This window comes from Emydura macquarii, unplaced genomic scaffold (genome assembly GCF_026122565.2).
Source record: "Emydura macquarii macquarii isolate MOO-44397 ecotype Brisbane River unplaced genomic scaffold, CSIRO-AGI_Emac_v2 contig_3113, whole genome shotgun sequence".
Taxonomy (NCBI): Eukaryota; Metazoa; Chordata; order Testudines; family Chelidae; genus Emydura; species Emydura macquarii.
Genome location: NW_027133250.1, coordinates 3,815,615 through 3,842,753, shown reverse-complemented (window position 1 = coordinate 3,842,753; position 27,139 = coordinate 3,815,615). Strand labels below are relative to the sequence as shown.

Sequence of the window (27,139 nt, the reverse complement as noted above, 5' to 3'; positions counted from 1 at the left end):
TTGCTAACTAAGTGCTCAGCAGCTGTTTAAAAGCACAGGCTTGTGGTTAGAGCACAGGACTGGGCCTCAGGAGACCAGGTTTCTATTGCCAGCTTAGCCACTCATTTCATGTGTGATCGCAGGCAAGTCACTTCCCTCTCTGACTGCTTCCCCACCTATAAAATAATAACCCCTCACTTTTCTAGAGTGCTTTGCATTAGGAGATCTCACAGCTCTTTATGAATGGGGATAGTGATTCTGCCCTTTTTACAGACAGGGAAACTGAGGTACAGAGCAGGGAAGTGACTTGCCCAAGATCACCTAGCAGGCTAGTAACAATGCCAAGAATAAAAGCCAGGTTTCCTGACTTCCAGGCCAGTGCTCAATCCACTAGATCACACTGCCTCCTCATAACAGAGCTACAGTGACTCAGGGAGGCAGAGAGGCCTTCCTAAGTTTAGGACAGGGTGGGCTCTCTGCCCTGCCCTGTGTCCTCTGGCAGGGCTGGACTGGGTGCAAGGGACAAAGGGAGATGTTCCCATGGAGGCACAGGAAATCTGAGTCAATTATTTTTGTGCGTCTCTTTAAGGGCCTCAGAGACATGAGGTCCCATGATCAAGCAGCTTCTCTCCACATAGTCCTAAGTGATAATGCGGGTGGGGTTCTTGTTTCTGGCTAGGCTACGCAGGAGCTCTCAGAGGCCAGCTTTCCCAGGCCACAGCTGTGGGTAAGCGGCTCACCGTGCAGTCTGTACCTCGGGGATATGCCTTCCCAGGAGAAAAACATCTCTCCGCCCGCCCATCCAAAGCTGGTCTATTCGGATTAAATGAGCTTGAACCAACATTGCTGTCGGGATGATGCTCAGACATGCCTCATTGTAAATAGTACAAGGAGTAATTATGTCTCTGGAAATTAACGTGCCAGGTGATCAGGACATGAGCTGGCTGTGGGCATGCAAAGGCACCTGCTCTGCGGCACGGTTCCTGGTCCTGCGAGCCGGGTGACAGGCTGTGGCCAGGGATGTGGGCACACTCAGGCGGCTGTTGTATGATGCACCCGCACGGAGTGTCTCAGGCAGTCTGGGCTGCTCTGAGATTCTGCTTCAGGCAATGCTGTGACAGCTTTACAAAGACAACGTGTCTAACTGGAACAGGCAAGCGTCCCAGTGACATGGCAGGTGTGTCTATTCTAGTTACATAGACTGCACTCATCTTTGTAATATGTCAGTGTGTCAGGCCATTGGTAGGTCAGCCATTGACTGAGTTGGGGTTCTCGGTCTAGGTTCGGCTGTATGGTTGTCAGCATCATAAAGCAATCACTGACGTGGTCAAGCTGGGTAGCCTATACTTAAGAAAAGCCAGGCCATGTTGTAGGTTGGTGCATTGGCAGAGCTGTGGGGGGAAGCTGGGGCTGGAGTAGCAGAGGTGGCGGCGGTTGGGAACTGAAGGGCTTATATCTCCCTCCCCTGCTCTTCTCTCACGGATTCACTAACAATATCCCAGAACGCATTGGTCCATGGCATGACTGTGAAAGTGTCTTGACAGCCTGTGCAAGCTGCCCTCTGCAGCCTCTGGCCCTGGGACGGTGCCAGCAAACCAGGAAAGGGCAGGGAGAAAGAGAATGAAAAGGTCAATGACCCTGACTCTGATGCTCGCTGGCCCGCCAGTCCGGTGAATGGGGCGTCAGCCCAGAAATCTGGGCTTCAGTCAGCTCTCCTTGTAGATCTGCAGCTCCCCTTTAAGAGTCTCAGGCTTGGTCTACACCTAAAACGTACGCTGGCTGAAACACATTGCTCAGGGCTATGAAAAATGCCATTGTGATGACCTAATCCCCCCACCCCACTGGGAGATGCCACCAGGTTGAAGGAAGAATTTCTGTCTACCTAGCTACCATCTCTCAAGGGGTGGATGTACTGCAGTGATGGAGAACTCCCTTCCATTGTTGTAGTAAGTATCTACCAGACAGCGCTGCAGAGATATAGACATCCCCATTTTCAAAGGCGGTTTTTAAACTGTATACACATCGTTTATCTCTGTAGTGCACTCAGCCATCCCTTCCACAAGGGCAGAGGCCAGGCCAGGGGAGACCTTGTGCAGGGGATCCAGAGAGACCCACGGGATCTGGCTATATCCAGCCACCTCAAGAAAGAATCTTCTTTAGAATCACTAACGCCAAGTCCTAGCTCTGTTACAATACAGCTCTCACGCGTGTACTCTAACATGCGTACACACCCCCTGCCCCGCCAGATCTGGGGTTCTGGGATTCAACAGTGGGTTGTGTTCAACGAGACACTGCACGCAGAAAAGCCATGGAAAACAGAACAGATTAATTCAGTTTTTAAAAGCCCCGTCCTCCCAGCCAGCCAGATTAATTGACTGGGTTTGTAGCTCACTCACATCCGTTGGCTTGAAACTTCAAAATAGCCTGCTTCAGAAAAAAGTAGTAAGCTGGGAAGGGCTTGTTGGTCTCTGAGGGCAGCTACTAAAGAGTGGCAGGCCTAACAAGCCAACAGTTCAGGGATTCTATTATGGCCTGGTATTTTGCTTGCAGAATTTGCAAGCTTTTTGTTTTGCACAATATGGACCCATTAATGTGAGGAATAAATCTGCTCCCAGGGCAAATCACAAAAGGCTGTGTTTGCTTGTGGTGCATTTTGGAAAAATGCTTTCTGAGGTTGGGTTGTTTATTTGGGGTGGGGGGGGAGGGAGGGAGGAGAACCCCAGCAAGTCTGTCTGGGGGAGAGGTGTTAGAAATGAGCCATTATTAATGCAGATGAAGCATGTGTCTTGATACTAGGCCTAATCCCTGCCCCTTGCGATAAACAAGTTTTAGAACAAAAGAACAGGCAAGAACAGGAGGTTGGTCTTATAGGCGAGACACTGGAGGGGTCAGTTCTTTGCTCTGTCACAGGATCTCTGCATGACCTGGAGGGGGGGAGCAAGTCACGGAATCTCTGCAGGCCTGATTCACCCTTTTGGTGCATCAAGGCTGGTGCAAAGGGCTGCAGGGCAGGCCCACAACCCCACCCTCACCCAGACATAGCCCCCACAGAGCAACAGCCCAGGGTGCAGGGGGAGCTCTGGCCAGACCGGAAGCAGGGAATGGGTGGCCTGGAAGAGGGAGGTTGCACAAGGGGCTGTTTGTGCTAAGGGCCACAAGGACTCAGCATGGCCAGAGCCAGTGCTACGGATCTCAGCAGCCTCTGAACAGGGCAGGCACACAGACGCCAGCCCAGGGATGAATCCTGCCTCTGTTGTCTCCATTCTCCACCCCACCATGGACATAAGAACATAACAGACAGAGTGGGTCAGACCAATGGTCCATCTAGCCAGGTATCCAGTCTTCCCCAAGTGGCTGGTGCCAGACACTTCGGAAGGAATGAACAGAACAGGGAGATTGCCAAGATCCATCCCCTGTTATCCAGTCCTAGCTCAGGCAGTCAGAGGCTTAGGGGCACTGGAGCATGTCTTCCTTTCTCCCAGGGGCACCAGGAGGCTAAATCCATTAGTGCATGAGAGACGCTCAGATACTTCACAGGTGGGGGATCTGGAGATACAGGAAGAGCAAAGGAATCCTGGACTCAGATCAGCATCAAGTCCTTAGCCCAAACCCTGCAGGTGCTCCATGGTGTTTGCTCTTCTCTTGGGATGCCCACACCATGCCATTGTGACTTGGAGTGCAAAAAGCTGCCTGAGTGGCAGGGAAAACCCCCCAGGCTCCACGCTCTTCCCAAGCAACTGAGTGCAGATGAGGGTAGGCCAATCAGACAGAGCAGCGGCTCTAATTCTCCATCCAGCTCCTGTCAGCTTTCCCACACGGGGCACCTCGAGCATCAATTGCGATCATCAGCACCATTCACAGTAACACCATTTGATTGCATCGTCTCTTCAAAAACCTGGTTAGACCTTAGCAGCACAGCTTTACAGTTTGGGGAGAGTGGAGGGGAGGGAACATGTCTGAAATTAACCAAGGGCCATGCAGCCTGCGGCTGGGGGAAATGTAAGGAAGTCAAATGTGTGAAGCTCATTCTTCTGTAGGCTCTGCTGTGGTAGACACCGCAAGGCCACACAGCCAGTCGGGACACGCTGCTCATGTGACCTCAAGACATAATGAAAAGGAGGGTGAGATTTAAGCGAGCCGATACAGAGCTAAATCAGGATCACACACAGCTGCTGCTTCTCTAGTACCAGGAGGTGATCCCCATGAGTGGGAATGGGGGGGGCCCTGGGTGAGGGCTCTGGACCCCTGTGCTCGAGGGGCTAGGCAGCAAGGTCCTGGTTACTAAAGAGCCCATGGCACTTTGCTCAAGTGTTAACCCTGGTGTCCTGGTAAAACCCAGTCAGACCAGGACATCCTGCCCCATGCTAGTCTTTAGCACTGTATAAACAGTCATGAATTCTCACCTACCCCATTGCGAGGAAGGTATTACCTACCTGCCCTCTTTGGACAAAGGAGGAAACTGAGGGACAGAGAAGTCAACAGCTAATATAGGCTGCCTGGCACTAAAGCAGAGGGCTGGGTTTCAGGAGAACTGGTTTCTAATCATCTGGTTTTATAACTTTAGAAAATTTAATCTTTGTGCCTCAGTTTCCCCATCTGAAATATGGGGTAATATTTAGCTACTCCACAGGGCTTGTGAGACTTAATTCATTAGTGTTTATCAAGTGCTTTGTGCTCCGTAAATGGAAGGTGCTACAGAAAGGCAAAAAACTGTTATTAGCAGGTATTACCTGCTACTGGGCTCAATCCACCATGGCCTACCTAGAATCCCCCTTCTTTTTCAACTGCTAACAGCATTTGTCGTCACTTCCTGCCCTACACTGTTGTATTGGTGTGTGCTGTGACACAGCTGCCATCTTCCATGCCAGAGGTAGCTACCTTTCATTAGCAGGCAAAATGCTTCCCATATGTATTGTCTAGTTTTGTGCTACGCAGTACAAACACACACACACATTCCCTGCCCCAAAGAACTTACAAGCCAAAGGACAGACATACAGAAGCCAGGACAGACTGGCAAATGCAGAGGGGTGACGTAACTGAGTCAGCACCTGCCTCTCAGGAACAGCCCCCCAGCCTTTGACGGATACATGCCTGTAATTACTCAGTTATTAAGCAAGGCAGCATCCACCTCTCATGAGCCTGGTTTGTTCTTTCATCTGACAACAGGGTGGCACCCACCTCTGACAGGTCCTCCCCCCACAGCTGATTAGTCTCAGGGCATCTTTAGTGACTCAGCTCTCAGATGAGTGACACATACACATTCCCCGCTTCCGGGGTATACCGTCTCTAGTTCTTTTCATAGTCCTCGTATGGGGCTGTAGCACCTAGGCTTCCATCTTAGAGGTGCTACCTTCAACAGCCCCTATATGGGCCCATCTCAGTGCCCTCAGTTGGTCTGTCCTTTCGGCAGTCTTCCCTGGGCTCAGTCTGCAACCAGACCAGCAGGGCCCAGCACGGTGCCCTGGCCAGGTCTGGCTACGTTCTGGACTCAGTCCCCTGCGCTCAGCCTGTCTGCACTAATGGGACCATCCATGGTTCTGCCCCCCTTCTAGCCAGCCACGCACCGTCTTCAGCAGCCTTGCCTGGGCTCGGCCCTGCCTGCAATGAGCTGGCTATGGTCCTGCTAGCTAGCCAGAACCCAGTCCTCCCTCTTCAAGCGCCAAGCAGCAACGAAGTAGCAGGCTGCTGCTTCTTGCTTTTATGTGTCCCTCCTGGCCTCTGATTGGCTGCTCCCCTGCAGCCACTCTAGGATGCCTGGAGGACTTCTCTTCTGCTCTCTCCTAGGGCGGGGTGAGGCAGAGCTGCAAGACCTCCAGCAGATGGCCTGCAGACCTAGTCCACCCTGTCACAGGTGATAACAGTGTTGCTTCCCCATGGTTATTAGAAACTCACTTTGTGTCAGCATCACCGGTGCATAGGGCACACTGGAGAGTTCATGCAGTTTTGGATCTTTCGGGATGAAAGGCGCAATATACATATATTTTAAGTGTTACCATCTCAGGCCATTAAAGTGACAGCATGATATGAGATGCAGCAATTGAATGTCTCTAAAAATATACCAGCCCCACTGACATGGACGAAACTGTAGATTCTGCAAATCCTCTTGTGCTGCATCATTCCCAGGTTCAGAACTGAACCAAGTCTGTGAGATAATGGGTTTGAGTCTGGTTTCAGTTACACCAGTGTAAATCAGGAGCAGCTCCTCTGAAGTCAGCGGAGTGGTGCAGGTGTACACTTGGTGTAAGGGGGCGGTAACGGCCGAGCCATTCTTGCACCCCCGGCAGACAGGGAATTTTAACTTTTACTTTGTCAATTTCAATGTCAATTTCGAAAAAAAAAAAAAAATCTGGCAGCTCCTTCAATTTTGGCAGGGGCTTTCCCCCCCCAGGTCAATTTCACGCTGCACCTCTGCCCGCCAGCATCAGGCATTTTGGCACCCCATACAATCAGGTGCCCGGGGCTGTTGCCCGGTCAGACCATGGCTTGGGCCGGTCCTGTAAGGGGGAAAGAATCAGGCCCCTGCTTTGCTGACTGGAGGGCAAGTCCATCAGTCAATCAGTCACACCAGACATTCATTGCCAAGGTCAGACGGGCTAAGGGGCTAGACTTGCCAGCACTTAGACTCAGCCAAGAGTGGCCACCCAGTAGGAGAGCTAGTTTTATGGCTCAGGCACACACCTCTACCTACAGGAGAACTGGGTTCAATCCCCAGCTCTTCCTCAAGTTCCCTGGTGACCTTGCTTAAGTCATTTACTCTTCCAGTACTTCATTATTCCTGGGTGTAAGGAGGGCATAATGGTGCTTCTTGGCCCCCCAGGGCGGTGTTCAGGCTAAGTACTTGTCAGGTATCACACTGATGGGGCCCTCAGAGGGCTCTAGGTAGATCACAGATGATGCTTGTCGTTCCTAGATCTGCAGGTGCTTCCCAAAGGTGGGGATGCATCATGATCCCCGGTTTGCACAGGCAGAACACAAGGTGAGGGGAGCTTAAATATTTTGCTCAGACTCACTCAGCTAGTGGAAGGGCCAGGAAGAAACCCCAGACCTATTTTTAGTATTTAAACCACAGTCGCACCTAAGGGCCCCAACCAGGAACCAGGGCCCTCATTGTGGCAAGCAGTATACAAGTGTAACCCGCTCATTAGTGTGTGCTGCGGATCACCCTGTGGGCCTGAGCCACACAGGATATGAATTGTAACAGCCGCTAGGTATAGAGGGTTGGATCTTTAGCTCATGTTATAACCGCTGGGGACCCCAGGCCAAGCTCCAAGATGATGGCTCTCGAACAGACACTTTTTAAAAGACAGTCCCTATCTGCTAGCCCTCCCCTGGGCCATGCTGCTCCCAGATGCTCTCCTGGGCCTTGTTCTCAGGGTACATGTCATTGTCACAAGACTTTGAACAGCCAGGTAGCACGATCACCCATTTTCCCGTTTGTGGACTCCTCCTGCCTCCCGTGCACACTTCAGGGACCTGTCCTGCAGCTCAGCCCTCGACAGTGAGCCTCTCTGTGATGCAGTTTATTCCTTGTCAACCTCTCCAGCACTTCCACTTTGTTGTACCCGGCACCAGAGAATCTCAAACCACGCAGGGCTTGCATTATGTCTTACCGGAAGAGTGGACTTACAGCAACGCAGAGCCCCCTACTTTTGCATTGGGATACTGGCTCTGCATTGACCCCAACTGCACCATTGCCCACCCTGCTTGGTGCTGTATCCAAGTGTTCCTCGGTGTCTCCTACCTAGCTCAGTCCTGCTGAGCTTGCGAAATCTGACCAGCTCCCAGTGCCCTGCGGCGCGGCTCACACACTGCACAGAATGAAGCCATAGCAAAACATAATTAAAGCCTTTCTATCTAGCTGAGGTTTTTCTGTAGCACCTATCAGCAAAGCATCTAAGTGCTGAGTTGCCTTGTAATCAGCTTTGGAGTACCCTGTATCTCTTGTGGCTTCAGTAACTCCTATGAAAAACCGCTGCAGAAATCTCTGGTAATGTTCCCAAACATTGCAGCTTACCGCGCTGATACGGCTGGCTTTGGGCAATTACTGCAGGCTGCCGCTGAGCCGGTATCTCAGCAATCTGCATTTTTGGTTGGGGTGATCACTGAGTCCCAGTCTGAAGCAATCAATCCAGCATTGACCAAGTGGAGCAGGAATGAGCTGGCTTTCAAAACAACCATCTGAAAGGGGGTGCTGCAGTCTGACCTTTAGCCACTCAGATGAACTTTCAAGATGCCCTTGTTCACTGGGTTATGGCAGCAAAGCCTAACGTGGAAGGAGAAAGCTCTCTCGGGCTTTAATCTGAGATAAACAACACGTTTAAAACTCCCAGCCCGCCTTTTGGTTCTTCTGTGCCACAGCACGTTAGGATCATTCCACATCGAGAGAGCTGTTCTGACACACGTGTGCTCCCTGCTCCTGGCAAGGCTGTTCTTCCTGTGCGCTGTCGTAAGAGGGGAAGAGTCATTAGACAGCTGTTGGTGAATCCAGTACGTTGCAGGCCAAACTCAATTCACCACCTGCTGGTCTATGGCACCGCTCTCTTGACTGTGTAACACAGGAGATCTGGGCCTGTTCCGGCCAGTTCGCACTGTCTAGTCCCCAGTAGGGGTGGTAAATCACATTGAAGTCAATGATTTGGGTTGTCACGAAAGGATTTGCCCAATAACACCATAATGTGCTATGTAAAAATACAAGCAGGAGCATTGCCAGCATACTGGTTACTGACCAGCCCAAGGGCTCAGTGGAGGCTAAAGGAACCCGAATTGCAGGGGGCTCTGTGCATTTTGGATGTACATTCAGTGCCTCGCACAATGGGTCCTGATCCCTGATTAGGGACTCTAGGTGCTACTACAGTGCTATAACACAGGCAGTCTGAGCCAGGCAGCTGTCTTGGTTGCTTGAAAAGAAACTCCACCCTCATTACAAACTCCAAGAACCACATGCCCATTTGACTCACTACCCCAAAGCCAATACAGAATCTGTTCTCAGACCTGCCACAACAGTTTATAGCCCCCGTCTGCCGTAATATCTGGTCTGCCAGTGTCATGCTACCACTGCAGAATACCACACTGAGATGGGATCAGCTACCCCAGTGACTTTTCCTCTGTTCAATTATTGACAATAGCCACACCGGTGGGGTTGCTTAGCCAGCAAAACCATGCCCATGATAAACATTTTCCCTTGGCAAAAGAATGTCTTGCCATCCATTTGGGCCTCTCATCTCTGCAGGCAGGGCACCACAGTACCCCCTAGTACCACGCTGGGGCAACTGGTTTACGGCTGATGTAATCCACCCAAAATCATTGTGGCTCGCTGTCCCCATCTAGTGGCTGCAGCACATAGAGATTTATGAGTCAGACAATCCCTAGTGGCCATGTACAGCCATGACATAAATAATTGTCCCTGCCCGAAAGCGCTTACAGTCTAAAATACCAGGTTAGCATTAAAAGCGAAGCAGAGAAGCTGCAGACACCTGGTAGCAGCCTTCCTGTGGGACTTATGTTGGAAAATGCTTCTCCCGTTCTCGGCCATCTCACTCCTGGGAGCTGAGGACCAAATCAATCCCTGGCATAACTCCACTGATTTCACTCCCCTTCACCAATTCCTTCCCCTCCCCCATTTATGCTGCAAGAGCCACCTGCTGTGGTGGAGGGTAACGAGACGGCATTTCCCTTTCTAGCCAGCGCATGGGGACAGAGGAAAGGGGGAAGTTGCTGTCACGTGAGAATGATTGTCTTTGGCAGAGCGCTGAGGAAGGGTATGGCAGCACTCTAGATGCATTTGTCTCATAGCCGTCTCCTTTCTGCGTATGTAATTGCACTGCATGCCCTTGAATTTACATACAAGATTTAAAACACAATTAATTTTTGGCAGCCAGCAAAGCCCGAATGAAGCTAATCCCTTTAGATTTTGCATTGTTATCTCATTTTAGCATTTATCTAGTTAAGATTAATGGACAGGGGGGGAAAAAGTCAGTTGCACTTATCTAAAGAGCTGTTGCTCCCATTGGAAAATATTCAGGGTTTAGAAAGCCTAGTGGGTGCAGAATGGAAGAGTGGAACAGCACCGAGAGGAAAGGGGGCCCACCGGGGTTTTCTGCACATCCTTTCACCCCGGGGGTTCTCAGTGCAGAATCTAACTGGATCGCAAGTGAAAATGAACGTGATGAGTCTGATCTTGTTTCTATTGATCAAAGACCCTGCCAGACTCTGGTACCACCGCCAGTCTTCGATCAATGGAAACAGCTCGAGATTAGAACAGCTGGGGAGGGAGGCGGCAAGTTAAAATTGCATGTGTTGGAAGTGCAGCACCATGTGGGGGGGCAGGGGAGATGTGGGTCAGGACTGAGGTGTCCCCCCACCAGTGAGTAGCACTCAGCCTTTGCTCATTCATAGGAGTCAGGGTCTCAGTATATCTCTTCTCACAGCACAACTCCCGGTTTCTAAGCCAGACCCCATCCTCCCTGCCCCTATAACTCCCTGCCAGGCCTGTGGATCTCCACTCACTTCCGGCTCTTCTACCCTGCGCATTCAGCTCCTGTGAAAGCCCCTCAGGGACTGGGCCTGAGTACATCACTGAAGCCTTGACGTCCAATTTGCCATCTCGCAGGAGCTCCCGGGGGAAAACAGGGGTACCCGCCAATCGCTTTCCTCCCCTGTCGATTCCCCCGCAGCATGGCTGCACACCTCACGCATTCTCCCCCAGCTGTTCAGTTCTGCAGTGGCATCCGTCTGTGCGGTTTCAGGGTAGGCCGCGGCCTATATCCCTTCTCGCGGCTTGGCTTCCGCAGCCACTGCGTTCACCTCCTCCCATAGAGACCCAGGGACAGCTTGCTCAGCTCTTGGTGGAGCCTGGCACGGAGGCATCCGCTGGCACTTAGCTGGGGATGCTGAAGGGAGTCGGGCTTGTGCGGAGGGCGGGGATGACTGCCCCACGGCCGCGTCCTCCACTCGCCTTAGTGACCAGGCTTCAAAGGGAGACGGAAAGCCCCTGTTTATGTCAGGACAGGAGCGGCCAGGGCAGGGCATGCTGCTCCCCCCAGTGCTCCACCCTGACGTCCAGGAAGCCCCGGTTGCCAGCGCCCATTCAGGACTTTCTGCTAAGGGGGCCCTTTGGTGCCAGCTGGTGGTTTGCGTCCTGCCAGGAGCCGGCTCAGAGCCCTGGCACGCCCGCCAACAAGCAGCGGCGTGATGGCAAGGACTCGGTCGGCTGCCGTGGCAGCACGGCGCTGACCAGAGGCGAAAGGCTGCATGGCCCATGGATGGTCCCCGAAGCCATCCCGCCCCTCCCACCGGAACGGGGGTCCCTGCTCGTCACTCCGGCTCACATCACCGCACGCGGGACGAGACTCACGTGTACAAAGGCTGTAGCTGTAAGTGTGACGTCTTCTGTGGGGCCTGGTAGCCGTAGGAATCGAATCCTCCAATGAAGTCAACTGGGGAGAGGAAAGAACAGGAGGCTGGGTGTCAGCAGGGGCTGCGGCTGCTACTGCAGGGAGGTGGGACAGGGCAGTGGATTTTAGGCTCCTTCCTCCTTCTCTTCCCTCCCACCCCCCACTCTAGGTTACCAGCCCAACCCCCTAGCAACAGGGCTATTCCTGGTGGGTCCGATGTGACCCCGGGAGTGACTGTCTCAGAATGGGGAGAGCCAGCAGGATCCTTCAGTAATTGTGCGAGTGGCTGAGGGGAAGAAGGTGTGTCCCTGAGCATCTAGGACTGTGTGAGTGCATGACAGGCAGCGAGCATGCATCGGCAGGTGAGCGTGTCCGCCTGTGCTTGGAGGAGGCCAGGGGCCTGATTCCCCTCTTCTAGCGGTGGAGATCCACAGTGACCCCACTGAAGTTCAATGCAGCATCCCAACCAGAGCCAGGGTAAGCGAGAAGGGACTGTGGGCTCTGGCCCAGCATTTGTGCGCTTACAGCACACTGCCTCCGAGCTCAGTACGTGTGTCCCAGCTGCCTTCCCGGTGCCCAGACGGAAGATAAATGCAGGAAAGGAGCTGGACTGACTTAAAAAGATCCCTCCGGCTCTTTTCTACTCAACACAATAGACCTCGCATTTCACACTGGACAAAGTGGGTAAAATTACCCTATCATTGTCTCCAAAGTGGGCATTTAAGGAGAATTATGGGCGACTTACATCTCATTTGAAGTGTGTAATTTAGGGGAATTACAGACACCAATATATCAGTTTTCATTTCTGCAATCGTTGTGATTTCCATCCAACAAATTAATCCCCCTTTTGACAGTATTAATACAAGGAGCCTGATTATTGTTTTAGAGTCCATTACCTGGTCTATGAGCCCCGCGGGGCACTCACCAGAATAAACAATCCACGCGCCTGCTCTGGAGCGGAAGGGAAATGCATACATGCCAACTGAGCGGCCTGTCTCCAGTGCAGACCATGGGGCCTTTCGGAGCACACGGCGTCCGGAGGTGATAGGAAGTGGGCCTTACTGAGGAGAGACATTGGCCCTGGATACGTGGGCAGACCACTGCTTTCTGCTCCTCAGAGCAAATCTTGACCTGAATATCCTGCTCTCCCTGCAATGGGGGAGTCTCTTACTAGGAGGACAAAATGTTGCAGTTGAGATCTTTCTGCCCAGTGTTTGCAAGTACTGTTGCTGTTTTGTGTTGTGTTTGTTTGCCCACCGCCAGATGCCCCCCTCCATCTCTCTCTCTCTCTCGTACATACATACATGCACCACTGACAGGTGCTAATCCTGCTGGGAAAGGGCCAAGTTTTGCTGATTTACCAAGGTAGGTGGTGCCTTACCCCACCTGCATACAGGGGAGGTGGGAGGAGCTTTCTGGGGAAAGAGGATCTAGAGGATAGGCTGAGCAGTCATGAAGGAGGAACCTCTAGGAACAGCAGCAACTGGAAGGAAGTTTGAGCTTAACTTTGTTACCTGATTATTGTCTGTGTTAATAAAGCCAAATGCCAGTTGGGGGGTGAGTGTAGATGCTGCCTGTAGAGCAGGCTGGGAAAGGTGCTTGCTCTCAGTGTTATTCTAACAAAAATCTCATTACTCAGTCAAGACCTTTCTCCTGCTATTGACAGTTTTGCTTATCTAGCCACTTCCAGGATCTGAACGCACTCCACAGATATTCACTAAGTAAGCTAATCCCCCACCCCATGGTACAGGCTGGTATCACTGTGCCCAGGTTACATATGGCACAAAAAGGGGAAGGATTTTCTCCAAGGTCATAAAGCAAGTTATGAGAACAACCAGGAATCCCGGCTCCCACCCGTCTCCTCTAGCCACTAGACCATTCTGCCTTAATGAAGACAGTGGAGATGATAGGCTCTTCATTAGATTATATTGCTACTTGTTATTTATATTTATAGGAGAGCCCCAGCCATGGACCAGGACCCCATTATGTTAGGCAATGTGCACACACAGAACAAAAAGACAGTCCCTTCCCCAAAGAGCTTACAATTGAAGGCAGGAGACGGGACTTTATCTATGACCTGCAAGGCACCATGTATGTTTAGGTGGCTTGGTAAATGTTCACTAGTAATAACAGCGTCACCAGTGCTGCCTGCGTGACGCTAGCACTTCCAGGCTGGAGAGGACTCACCTCTGAACGGTGACACTTTCCTGAAGGATTGTGACTATTTGACAAATCCAATGCAGGGCAAATACTTGCCTTTCCCACCCGCAATACTGCCCTGAGGCAAAACTGCCGGCATGATCCCCCTGGGGAAAACACTGTGGTGCTTTTTAAAATCAAAGGCATTTGGTGGCTTTTTCTGCTTGTTGCCCTGGACCAGCAGGTTTTCCACCTCCCTGCCCTGGGCTTTCAAGGCAAGAGGGGGAAAGAGCGCCATTTTCTGCAACGCTTCCGAAAAGCAGATGATGCGCCAGTTTTTGTCCTACAATTGGATGATCCCCACTCCCTGTCACATATCTTGGCTTCCTAACCATGCCCCCCACCAGCCACTCTCTGCCAGGGCTTCCTAGCCGCCTCTCCACACCTTTTATTGACTCCCTACACATTCCCCTTACCCGCCAGCAATTTCACCCACTGCACATCCACTCACCCCCTACCCCTCTCTAATGTCCCCTTCACTGGTTTCCCCTCCCTCCCTCCATCCATCCTCCGACACTTTCAGTGGCTTCCTGTCAGTGCTTAATTTGTAATGAAAGGGGTGCTGAGGCTCACGCAATTTTTGTACTTTCATAACAGATGCAGCAAGCCCAGAGGTGCCGGGGCTATGAACTGCCAAGCCCAGAGGTGCTGGGGCTCACTTCTGGCAAGCCCTGGCACAAATTAAGCACTGCTTCCTGTCCACCCCCCTCACTGCCTCCCCATTCCTCTCTGACACCAGTACAAAACGCATCTCTGGCTTCCAGAACTGCCCAGGAGCATGCCCGCCCCACCTGACCTCTGACCTCAGGCCCACCCATTCCCTCGCATCTCCCTCCTAATAATTCTTCACAGCTGCGGGTGGGACGAGGGGCAGGAAGGGCCTCTCTTTCCCTTGAGTTGCTCCATCTCTCTGGATCTCCCTTCTCACTGCTGCTTCTGAACCACTGAGTCGCTTCATCCCTCTAAATCTCCCTTGACGAATTCCCTTTCCTCTCTCTCTTGCGACTGTCTCTCTGGGCCGAGTGGCCGGTGAGAACGCCTATCGGTGGCGCTATGGCAAAATAAGCTGCATTGTGTTATTCCTGTAATCACTCTCGGCTTTTTCTTCCCACTGAAATTATACTCCAAAGTCCTCTATGCACTTGACACCTTCCCCCTCGCACAAAGATCCCTGGGAGGAATTAAGTGATGAGATGTGTGTGAATCCCCTGCAAAATGGGCCGCCACTTAGCCGCCCCACAGGAACACACGGCGGCTTCTGGACACAGAAACTGTATTTAGTCAAATTAGGTTCTCTCCCGTCTTTCCCTGCAAAGCAGAGAGTCTCTGAAACACTCTGAGAGGGACGGTGTGACTGATCTCCCGGAAATAAATATAGAAATCATTTCAGAAGCACTGGATCACATGGATTATCATATTAGTTTTCTGGAAATCAGAATGAAGTCAAGGGGGCCATCCTCCAAGCCTGTTTGTCTTTCTAACTTAATATTCAACGAGCTCTCAAATTTGACGGCATCCATCCATTTCCAAATTTAATAAGATATTCCATTAAAAAGATGCATTTGAATCTCAACTACAGTGGCATTAATATTAAAAGTGTATTGAATGTATGAGAGTTTGTTTGAATGCCGTGTGCTGTATGGAATGCAAACACAGTTCAAAGACAGCAGGGGCAGATAAGCTCCTTGCCAGACCCCAATATACATTAGCAACTTATTACAACAGGCGGTGTCCAATTTCACATGGAGATTTTCATTTTCCAGTACCTCAGTTTGAATGCTGGTGGAAGGGAGATGCCGAGCATGAGGCCAGGATGTAGATCTCTTTCCTCCCCTAACGAAGGCTGGGAATCAATTCACTTTTGTGCTGATACTAAGGCCTGGTCTACACTGGCGTCTTAGGTCGATTTAAAGTCCCTTAATTCAAATTAATTACACCTGCATATACACTGGCACCACTGTTAATTTGAATTAAGGTGCCAGTAAAATCGACTTAATAAGACCACCTCTGCAAGTGGCATAGTGCCTAATTCAAATTTGGTAAATCGAATTAGTGTCAGTGTAGACGCAATGGGACTTAATTCGAATTAATTGACCTCCGGAATGTATCCCATAATGTCCCATTTTGACCGTTCTAGACAGTCGCGCTGTGCTGCTCTGTGGTCACACTAGCAGGAAAAGACCCCTCCCCTCAAGCCCCGGGAAGATTTGAATTCTCATTTCCTGTGCTTGCTGCCAGCGTGGAAAGAGATTTGCCACAGTTCTCAGCATGGCTACTGCAAAGCCCAAACGCGCTCCAGCATGGAGTCGACCAGAGGTCTTAGACCTCATTGGGCTGTGGGGCGAGGAGTCCATTCTGGCTCAGCTCAGAGCCAGCAAAAGAAATCTGGACATTTATGGGAAGATATCCCAGGGCATGCTGGAGAAGGGACACCACAGGGACGCTCAGCAGTGCCGCGTGAAGATCAAGGAGCTGCGCCAGTCGCATCAGAAAGCCAGGGAAGCTAACAGCCGCTCTGGCTCCTCTTCCAAAACATGCAGGTTCTATGAAGAGGTGCATGCAATTCTAGGTGGCGATCCCACCACGGTGCCTCCCCGCAGCATCGACACCTCCGCTAGTTCACAGTCCATGATCAATGAGGAGGACTCCGTGGATGAAGAGGAGGAGGAAGCTGTGGAGAGCAGGGTGCATGAGAGCGGCATGTCCGTTCTCCCACAAAGTCAGGACTTATTCCTAACCCCCGAGCATTCCACCAGCACACAGGACAGCACAAATGATCCCGTGGAAGGCATAGCTGGTGAGTTTTCTGTCTTATTAGCATTTCTGTCCTTGTACATTGGGTGTGGGGGGGACGAGGGGATCTCAGGTGTTTTGTTGGCTGTACTGGATGGTAACCCAGGGCTCAGCTTTTTTACGTGTTGAGAAACACTACGTTTATCATCAGTTGATATCACATGGAAAATTTAACGTATGTAATCTGTTATCCCTCCCTCGCCTGGAAAAACTTTTCAGGGGAGGGCTGCCTTGTTCCTCCTCCATGGTAGGATTCTTCTCTGCAATCAAGGTAGCCAGCATCATGGCTTCCTGTGTTTTAAGCATTGTCTCCCGCCCCCACCACGCCATCCGCAGTTGCTGTCTGTAAGGGTTTGAAATACAAGCAGAGAGAGGAAATCATTTGCTACATTGTTTCATGGTCTCATTATTGAAATTGTTACATTTGTATCAGTTTCTTCACTATGCTAACTGTGGCTCTCTTCTTATTTTTCTTTCATTCTGTAGACACCTCAGCAGTGAACCAACCCTTAAGAAATGCTGCGGACAGACTGTCTCAGATTAGAAAAAAGAAAAAAGAAAAAAAGCAGAGATGACATTTTCTGAGCTCATGAACGCCTCATCAGCCGCAGAGACAGAGCAAAGACACTCACAGACAAATGCAGGAGACTGATCACAGCACCACGCAGGAGATGCTGTGACTCCTGTGGGACCATTCAGACATGCTCCGGCGTCTTGTGGACCTTCAGGAGGAACGGAGGCAGGACAGAGTCCCGCTGCAGCCCCTCCATAATGATCCTCAACTGAGGGCTATGCCGCCATCCACCTCCCCCGCCCCCATGAGGTCTCGGAGGAGTTTGTCCAGGATGCAGTACGTGCTCTCCTCCACCCCAGCAAGCTACCACCCTACCCCTGGAGACAGTGAATGAACCCTCACCCCTCCTCTTCCCCATGACTTGAATGTTAAAAAATAAAGTATACAAACCATAAATAAAAATACAACCATTCTGCAACTGCTTAACCTCTTATTAAAACACTCCTTGTCACTGTCAAGGTGACCGGTGTACGGCTTCATTAGCCAAGAGAGCAAGGGGTAAGCAGGATCCCCCAGGATCACTATGGGCATTTCCACACCCCCGATGTCAATTTTTTGGTCAGGGAAGAAAGCGCCCGCCTGCATCTTAGAGAACAGCCCCGAGTTACGAAATACATGAGCGTCATGCACCTTCCCAGACCACCCCACACTGATGTCTGTGAAACGACCCCTGTGATCCACAAGCCCCTGCAGGACCATGGCAAAGTACCCCTTGCAGTTTATGTACTCGGTCGCCAGGTGTGCAGGCGCTAAGATGGGGATGTGCGTCCCATCAATGCGTCCCCCGCAGTTTGGGAAGCCCATCGTGGCAAACCCCTCCACTATGTCCTGCACATTTCCCAAAGTCACTAGCCTTCGTAGCAGAAGTCTATTTATGGCACTGCACACTTGGTGCACGGCGGTGCCCACTGTAGATTTACCGACTCCAAATTGATTCCCATCCGAGCAGTAACAGTCAGGGGTTGCCAGCTTCCAAAGAGTGATGGCGACTCTCTTCTCCACTGTCATGGCTTGTCTCAAGTGAGTGTTCACGCGCTTCAGGGATGGTGACAGCTCCGAGCACAGTTCAAGGAAAGTTGCCTTTCGCATACGGAAGTTTTGCAGCCACTGATCATCATCCCACAGCTGCATAACGATGCGGTCCCACCAGTCTGTGCTTGTTTCCCTGCACCAGAACCTGCGGTCCACGGACTGCAGATGACACGTTACAGCCTGCAGCAATCGGGAATTGTTCTGCTCGATGGCCTGTAGCAGGGCAGCCACGGTGGCATAGGGGTAGTACCTGCTTCGCCTTCTTGCTCTATTTCTAAAGTTCTCCATGATAAGCCGCAATGTCACGATCTGAATTATAGTGCAGAGTTCAGCTGGCTCCATGTCTCTGCAGCAAAGGCGATCGCTGGGATTAAAAAAAACGGTGCAAAAATCCTTTTCCTGTTTGTTTGGGGGAGGGAGGGAAGTAGAGCTGCATCCTGGGACAATGACATTCGTCCCAACAGCCACCGTGGCTAGTTGCACCGTGGGATAGCTACCCACATTGCACTGCTTTCTAATTCGACTTAAGGCTGGCCAGTGTGAATGCAAGATACCAGCGCAAACAGCGTAGTGTGTACAGTCTGCTGCGATTTATATAAATCGGCTGCTGAAAGTCGAATTAAGCTAATTCGAATTAGCGCTGCAGTGTAGACATAGCCTAAGGCAGAAGTGGCCAAAGTGCAGCCCATGGTCAAATTGCTCTGGGATGCGGCCGGTGGCTGCCCGTCGCAGGTGCAGCCCACAGGGACTACAGCTCTGAATGGCTGTTAATGCAATGCATTCTGGGACCTGTAGTCTCCTCTGGACACCGCTTTGTAATGAAAGAGGAGGGCAGCTGCAGTCTGCTCCATTTGTGTAAGCCACGCACAGCAAGGTGCCAGTGTGCATCTTTGTTTGGCCAGCTTTGGGTCCCGTTCTATTAAGCAGATGTTAGAGGCCAGTTGGACCAGTTCTTCCTGCACTGCTGACTCCTTCATACTGTAGATGGAAGTTGGGGCTTGTCTACACTTGAAACACTACAGTGGGGGCTGCTCTAGTACTTCAGTGTAGATACTACCTACACCAAGGGGAGGGGTTCTCCCGTCAGTGTAGGTAATCAACCTCCCTGAGAGTCAGTAGCTAGGTCAATGGAAGAATTCTTCTGTCAACCTAATGCTGTCTACACAAGGGCTTAGGTCCTCTTAACTATGTTGCTCAGGAGTGTGGGTTTTTCATACTCCCGAGCAATGTAGTTAAGCTGACCTAATTTTCTAGCGTACAGCAGGCCGTAGACACCGAAGCTAGTAACTGCTAACCCAGGTACTGAACTAGCATGGGGGGACAGCCAGTATCAATGGTTTAGTTTGAATCATCCAGCAAGAGCTGAATGTTCTCAGAATCTCTTTGGAGAGATGCATCACCAAGCTGGACAGGCAGAACCGTAACGCGAGCCCAGAGTTAGCAGAGCTTTTTAAAATGCCTGAAGTTTCAGATCAGTTTTGAATCTGGGGCCAGTTGTTGCTTCGCCTCTCGTCCCTTCTTCACAATCACAGCAATAAGAAATACGACCAAAGGCAGATGGGAGGGGAGGCCTAGTCTCTCCCATGTGGCAGGGTCCAAACTACACATGAGCCTTGTGCGCTCATGTGGAAATCCGGCATTTCCATGTGCAGTTTGGGCAGCCACTTTGGAAACCTGGGTCTCCTGGGGCAGCCATTACATAATCATAGAAATGTAGGGCTAGAGGAGACCTCAAGAGGTCTCCTGGTCCAGCCACCTGCGCTGAGGCAGGGCTTAGTAAACCTAGACCATTCTTGACAGGGGTTTGTCCAACCTGGTCTTAAAAACCTCCATTGATGGCGATTCCACAACTTCCCTTGGAAGCCTCCTCCAGAGCTTAACTACCTTAGACTTAGAAAGGTTTTCCTACTATCTAACCTAAATCTCCCTTGCCGCACATTAAGCCCATGACTTCTTGTCCTGCCTTCGGTGGGCATGGAGAACAATTGATCACCGTCCTTAATATACTTGAAGACTATCGGGTCCCCCCTCAGTCTGCTCTTCTCCAGACTGAACATGCCCAGTGTTTTTAACCTTTCCTCATAGGTGAGGTTTTCTAAACTTTTTATCATTTTTGTTGTTCTCTTCTGGACTCACTCCAGTTTTTCCACATCCTTCCTAAAGCGTGGCACCCAGCATTGGACACAGTACTCCAGCGGAGGCCTCACCAGTTCGGAGTAGAGCAGGACAATTACCTCCTGTGTCTGACATACAACACTCCTGTTAATACACCCCAGAATGATGTTAGCCTTTTTTGCAGCTGCCTCACATGGTTCATTTCTATTCTATTTGTGACCCACTCTAGCCCCCAGATCCTTTTCAGCACTGCTGCCACCTAGCCACTTATGCCCTATTTCGTAGTCATGCATTTGATTTGTCCTTCCTAAATGCAGTGCTTTGCATTCATCTTCACTGAGTTTCATCGTGTTGATTTCAGACCAATTATCTAATTTGTCGAGGTCGTTTTGAACTCTAATCCTCTCCTCCAAAGTGTCTGCAACTCCTCCCAGCGTGGGGTCATCTGCACATTTTCTAAGTGGACTTTCCACTCCATTCTCTAAGTCATTAATGAAAATATTGAATTGCACTGGACCCAGGACTGAGCCCTCCCTGGTTGAAAACCTTATAGTTATCTGAGCCTGACCCTAGCCGGGTGCCAGGTGCTCCCTTCCCCCATTGCTTTCCTGCCCAGCATGCTGCAGAGAGGATTTCCGGATCGCTTCAGAGTTCTGCAACTGAGCAGCTAAAACGTGAGGAGTCCAGACACAAAGTGCCGGCATCAAAACGCCTTGTGGAAACGCCCACAGCAAGGTGCGAATGAATGCTTGTGTTAGTGATCTAAGCCTGTCACAGCTGGCTGGGCCTGCAAAAAGAGCTCCCACCAGGATTCTGCATGGCCCACATCCCCTAGGCAGCCCTGCTTCAGGGACATTTACCAGGCAGAGATTCAGGAGGGCAGAGATGGGGACTTCACCAGAAAAAATCTGGTTACAAACTGGGAAAGATTTAAGAATCCAGTGACTGAATTTTGCTGCAGTAGCTGCTTTGGATGATGAAATGAAGGCAGCTAAAGCAAGTGGAAGGATGGCCCAGGGGCCTGTGCACCAGCCTCGTGATTGGGGTTTAAGCCCCTGTTCCACCTCTTTTTTCCTGTGTGGCCTTGGGCAAGTCACTTCACCTTTCTGTGCCTCAGTTTCCCATCTGTGTAATAGGGAAAACAGCACTGCCCTGCCTCACAGAGGCATGTGAGGCTGAATACATGGAAGATTGGGAGTCACTCAGATGCTGTGGTGATGGAGTACCTAAAACAGAAGGAATGTATCAATGACATCCCAGGCACCCTACGTGAGTCACTTACTTGATGTGGTTTTAGAGGATGTTCCTTGCTGGGGCTTTTTGTTTAATTTACTGGCTGGCTGCGGTAAATCACTATCTCTGTTCGGTTATTCGATGCTGCCAGCAGGCTGAAATTAATTTATTTGCAGATGAGCATTAAATACCGCTGGATGGCCATTGACGTGATTGTCGTTTGTATTGTTAGTTATTGTCTGAGCACTCAGATCTTGTATGTGGCTGTCTGCATTCCTGTTCAATGGAACTACATGAAATAGATTCTTTTTTTAAATTCTCCCATAGCTGTGCTTACATTTCCTTTCTTCCGTCAGGTTAAAAATAAATGGAGTAGGTTGGATCGGTAACAATCTGTGATTATGGCTCTGTTGGTCTCCGTCTTTCTGCACAGTGGACTGCCCCTCTCATACCATTCCCTCCTACCGGCACTGCTGCTACCATTTCAAAAGCTGGCTAGGAGGAGATAGTATTTCACATTTACTGTTATGCTAAACCTCCCGTAACTGACTGTTGCATAGAAGGGTGAAGTACGTAAAAAAGCCCACTATGGTAGAAGCCAGGAGAGAGGAAGGGTGTCCCAGTGGTTAGAGCACTAACCTGGGTTCAATGCCTGTTCTGCCACTAACATCCCAGACACATCTCTTTGTGCCTCAGCTCATCATCTCTAAAATGGGGATGATCCCATTTTGCTACTTCATGTCAAAGACTGAGAGGCTCTCCAATACTTATGGTAATCGGAGCTGTCAGCTGGCCGAAGATTGTGTCTAAAAAAGGCTCGTCTACATGGGATGTAGCGCGTTGCAAGCCAGGGTGTGAACATACAGTGCACTAGTGTGCCGTGCAGTGACATCCAGCGGGAGTGTCCGTGGCCACAGGACGGTGAAATCTCTGTCATGTGCTTTGACGGAAAGTGCTGACATTTGAAATGGGAGCGTCAAAGTGCGCTGTGGTACTTTCAATGCGCGGGGGCAGCAGCCATAGGGGACGTTACTGCACTGTAGCTTCACATGCTTGCCCGTCGCAGAGTGTACATCACAGAGTGAAACTTTTAAAGGAAATACCTGCTCCCGCAATTATGCCTGTTTAATTAATCCTAATCCCTCTTTCCTTACAATGACAGTACAGTGTTTAACAGCCTGCTATTAGCACAAAAGGTGCTGCTATTAAGAAATTCCCTCAAATCTGAACTGGGAGTTACTGGGACTAAGGGTTATTAAGGCATGCAATACTGGGGCAAATGCTGCGATCCATACTCAGTTTTTAACTCGGCCTTTGCTCATGCAAACCCTCGGCAGCATATTTTTGAAATGATATTTTAGGCCAAAGCTCTGCTAATGGCTAGAAAGACCTGTGTTCTTTGTGCTAACTGATTCTTTCTTTTGCAGTGATGCCTCAAAGCCCTGGCTGAGCGGGGGGCTCCACTGTGCTCTCGTAGATCTTTGTGGGGTAGAAGAAGGTTTGCAAAAAAGCACTTGTATGTGTAAACATCTCTATAATTTGAAAACCTTCCCTCATCACGCAAAAATCTACAACAACAAATACAACAGTTTCATGTGATTATATCAAATTAATGAAAACCTAGGTATGGCCCCAAATCCCATAGTAACGTAATAGTCAGACTGTACTGTTTGAGACCAGCGTGAGTTTTGGCAATCTGTCATCACAGCCACCCTGCGTGTGTTACTCAGCTCACATCCTGGAGGACCATTTTGGACCTTCAGCTGCTTCTGGATGCCCAGGTGACACTGTAGGTCAGTCAGCTTTGTGTCTGTCCATCCGTGCTTGGCTTGAAGGTTGCAGTGCCTGATGGTGCATCTCGTTACAGTGCTCCAAGCCACTGTCTCCTCTGGATGGGACAGTGTCCATGCCTTCTACCTCTTGGGAGTGCTCACTAGGGCTGAGCATGGTGGCCTGCTCAGTAAGTGGCGCTCCATGCAGAGAGAGGAACACCTGGGGGAACTTGAAACTGGGGTAGGTTCCTGGAGGAGGTCTCAGGTGTTGGTTCTATTCTCCTCTATTCAGGTTCATATATGATCCGCATAGGATCTGAAAACCTTCCGGAAGTGCATTAAGCAACGTAACTAGCAGCTGTCACATTGTCTAACCCAGTTAGGGTCCAGATGACCCACAGCGGAGATGGCTCAGCACACAGTCCTCAAAATGACTGTGATGCTGGAGGTAGGGTTGTTCAGAGCACAGCATGTGGCCCATGTCCCTACCCATGAAGGCTCATATCCTCCTGAGTTAGCCAATACAATGCTGACCGTGACTATGTGGCGTCATGATCAGCATCACCCCCTCTCATCATGTTGGACCCTGACCTCAGAACTCCTTTGGTTGACAGGGAACCACACAGGCTAACATTTTGCCCATGCATTTATCAAGAGCCAAAGGTTCCCAGAATGCTAGAGAGATGCTTTTGCTAACTCAACAATACTGAACTCCAGGAGTCCCTACACCTCTGCTTAGAATCAAAATCCATCGGCAAACCACTTCCCCTCATGAAAGGAACTGTTTGAGATTTACAGGCGAAGTCTCTTAAATGAATAGGTGCATAAACATTGATCTTGCTACAGACAAAAAAATCAGCTGGAAGATCCAAGTCTTCAGCCACTATTTATTGTCCCATATTGACATTTTATGGGGCACTGTGCTGCACCATACATCACGGTGCTGTGCTTTAAAAGGCAGCCAACTAAACATCCTCGTTATCGTGCTGATCAGTTAATTTAACCATCTGTCACCTCCAGACCTGAAAACATGATACAGAACCTGGGGAGGGGATCGGCTGAGGAAAAGGAGAAGGATGCTTATTCTACAAACGGCTCTTGGGTTGGGCAGTCCCTCGCTAGGGTCCCGATCCAAATCCCCTGGAAATAAGCCATTTGCTCCCATTGACTTCCGTGGGAGTTGGATTGGATTCTAATGCCGGGGTGTTGATTCCTATGGATCTATTGTGCATGATTAACAGTGGAGTTTCACTCAGCGTCTTCATCAGACACTAAGCTGGAGTGGGAGGTTGAGCAAAGGACAGAGGATTGACCCAGAAGTCTTATTCCTTCAAGCCCTTGATTGTTACATCATTTTTTAAACTATCGCACACAGCACTGATTGACCCAGCTGTCCTATTAGCCAACTTCCCTGCTCTGGGGTTGGGGTCATAATGGGTGAAATTCATTCTGTGCAAACAGCCTGCATTAGGACTGCGCATGTAAATCTATGCGCAGACTAAGTCCTGCTTAAACCCACAGGGCAACGTGACCTACCCAGGATCACACAGCCAGTCAGTTGCAAAGCCAAGACTAGAAACCCGGGGCTTTGACTCCCTGCACTTACCATTAGACTACACAGCCTTCCTGATAAACCACTGCTGGGGAAATGTAGATTGTGGTGAATGCTGGAGATGGGCGAGTTTGGTGGGTGGGAAGCCAGGGAAGGGGTGTTTATGCGAAGGGGGAACTGGGAAGAAATCATGCTATAGTTTACAAGGTCTGCACTTTTGCTTTTTTGTTGTCTGTCCATGTCTGACTGTCTGTCTTGTTATTTATATCTGTAAGATCTTGGAGGCAGGGACCCTCTTCTATTCTGTGCGCATGCAGCAGCCAGCGCAATAGACTCCAAACCCGGTTGGGCTTTTAGGTGCTACCAAAATACAAAATAATTCTTTCCTCAGTGGGTGTGTCAGCCAGTGGGCTGATTCACCGGCCTGGGCAGGGGCAGCACCATGCCAGCGCATGGGGCATTACTAATTAGTTAAACAGAAAAATTCAGCAAAATACAGCAGTGCCTCTGCCTGCCATGGGCTACCCACCCCCAGATGCTTTTCCCTCACCTTTCCCAGCTTCTCCAGTCATGGCCCTGACCTAGAGACTCCCACAGGAATCTTATTACCCCTGCAGTTCTCACACTCCAGGCCATCTGCCTGGGACTCCCCTAACAGCTCGGTTCTTTCCCCTGCAGCTCTCGATGACCAATGACCGCTAGCTCTGTCTTGCTGGCCTCTTTATAGAGCAGGTGCTCTTCAGGCTATCAGCTGGCTCTGTAGCTAAGGAGACATCTGATCAGTCATAGTCTGGGGCCAGGCCTATCTGCCCTTAAAGGGGCCAGTCACCCTGTGACAGGGCATTGTTAAAACCGGGGGTCTGGGGTGAAGGATGAAAGGGAAGGATCTTGGATTGTGCCATGTGATAGATTAGGTCTCGGCGTTGGCACTGGTGCCTCCTTGGAGGTGGAGCCCAGAGAAAAAAGGAGCATGGCACATTTCCCCCTCATTAATCCCGACACTACCCCTGTGCCCTATAGTGGCTGCACCCACCAATGTATCACATTATCCCTGATTATTTTGCAATGCTGCCGCTCACCCTCTGTGACTAATAGCGAAAGCACTTACAGCTGTCTTCTTCCTCCATAAACACTTTGCTGACATAGCAGGCATAGACGAATCCAAAGAGCTTCAAAAACAAAAACACAGAGAGAAAAGCCGATTATTTGGAACTCAAGGACTGTGAATCCAGATAGATAGCCAGGGCTGGAAATTGCAGCAGTGGACGTGGGCAGACTATCCAGAGCGAATAATCTATCAAGTCAATTTAATCTCCTTATCTTGCTCACCAGTTACCTGCAAACAGATTTAGAAGGTTACAAATTTCTTAGTAAAGTTCATTTTCACCAACTGTTCATGGTGGGTGAAATTCAGAGGGGCAAGCAGAGACTTATGCATCCTCCACCCTACAGGCTAAAGTGAGATTTACTATGAATCATGTTTATTACAGCAGTGCCCAGGAAGCAACTGAGTATCGTGCCCCACTGTGCTAGGTGCTGTACAAAAGTGTAAGTGCTGCACAGGTCTAGAGCAGGTTCTCTGCATGGGATGAATTTTATCCTTTGGCTCCATTTTCAACTCTGTTCAAAGCAGATAACAGGTCACCTAAGACACAGGGTGTTATTCCTGTCCTCTGATGGATGTCCAGAAACCAATTTCAGATAAACTGGTGCAATGTGCATGTTTAGACAAGCCCTCAGCCTGTGAGTGGGAGGGATTTGTCACAGCACCTTGTCCAGAAGGGTTCTGTGACATCAATCAGTACTGGTGGTGAGAGCATTTGTGGGGGGGCTCTTTTGGGAGAGGATTGCGGGGCTCTGTTGAAGATGGAAGGGCAGTGTCCCTCCCACCCCCTTGCACTTCAAATCCCTCAGGTTTGTTCTATGAAGTTGAAGTGAGAAACAAGGGTGGAACTCTCTTTGGTTCCAATATTTGCCCTTTCATTGCCTGAGTCACTTAAACCTGGACCGGACAAAGCCCTGGGGTCCAGCACTGGCAGCGGGGATGGACTCAATGAGGGATGGTCTCGTGACTGACCCTCAGGTCCTGAAAGGTGGCCTCCTGCACCTGATGCGCTTCGCTCCCTGGCGTGGTGAAGGCAGGAGCGGATTTCTGGAGCAATCCAGTGGGAGGTATGTGCCAGAGACCGAGACTGAACTCACGCGTTACTGCGCGGGGGAGATCCCTGGCCCCGCGGCCATTGCAGATCCTGCCAGGTCACAAACCCTGCCACCACGAGAGGCCAGCTGACCCCATAGGGAGCCTGCGATTACAGCTCCCAACGCTATTGATTCAGAGCCCTCAAGCTGCAGAGGCTGGTGGGAAGGAAGCCCTTCTCAAAGCCCACATGCCCCGTTCCCACTCTCCAAATCCTGGCCCCACCTCGAATCAAACACTGCAGCTGTCCAGGGTGATAGGAGCCAGCCCAGGTCATTGCTGTCTGGCGGCTGTTTGGTG

The 27,139-nt window shown here is 50.5% G+C and overlaps 1 protein-coding gene and 1 long non-coding RNA gene across 3 annotated transcripts in view; both read right to left on the bottom strand.

Moving 5' to 3' along the window:
- Positions 1-3,400: 3,400 nt before the first annotated feature.
- On the bottom strand, positions 3,401-5,625 carry LOC137141689 (uncharacterized). Its single transcript, XR_010916708.1, has 2 exons — positions 5,544-5,625; positions 3,401-4,077 (listed from the first exon to the last, which is right to left on the bottom strand). It is a non-coding gene; the product is annotated as an uncharacterized lncRNA (long non-coding RNA).
- Positions 5,626-8,259: 2,634 nt separating this feature from the next.
- The window catches only part of NKAIN1 (sodium/potassium transporting ATPase interacting 1), a 157,862-nt gene continuing 138,982 nt past the window's right edge, over positions 8,260-27,139 (bottom strand). For both annotated transcript variants that reach the window (XM_067530721.1, XM_067530722.1), the window contains 3 exons: positions 25,751-25,811; positions 11,333-11,414; positions 8,260-8,420 (listed from right to left, as the gene is read on the bottom strand). In XM_067530721.1, the coding sequence (XP_067386822.1) occupies positions 8,348-8,420; positions 11,333-11,414; positions 25,751-25,811 (216 nt within the window). In that variant the 3' untranslated portion in view covers positions 8,260-8,347. The remainder of the gene's footprint in view (positions 8,421-11,332; positions 11,415-25,750; positions 25,812-27,139) is intronic.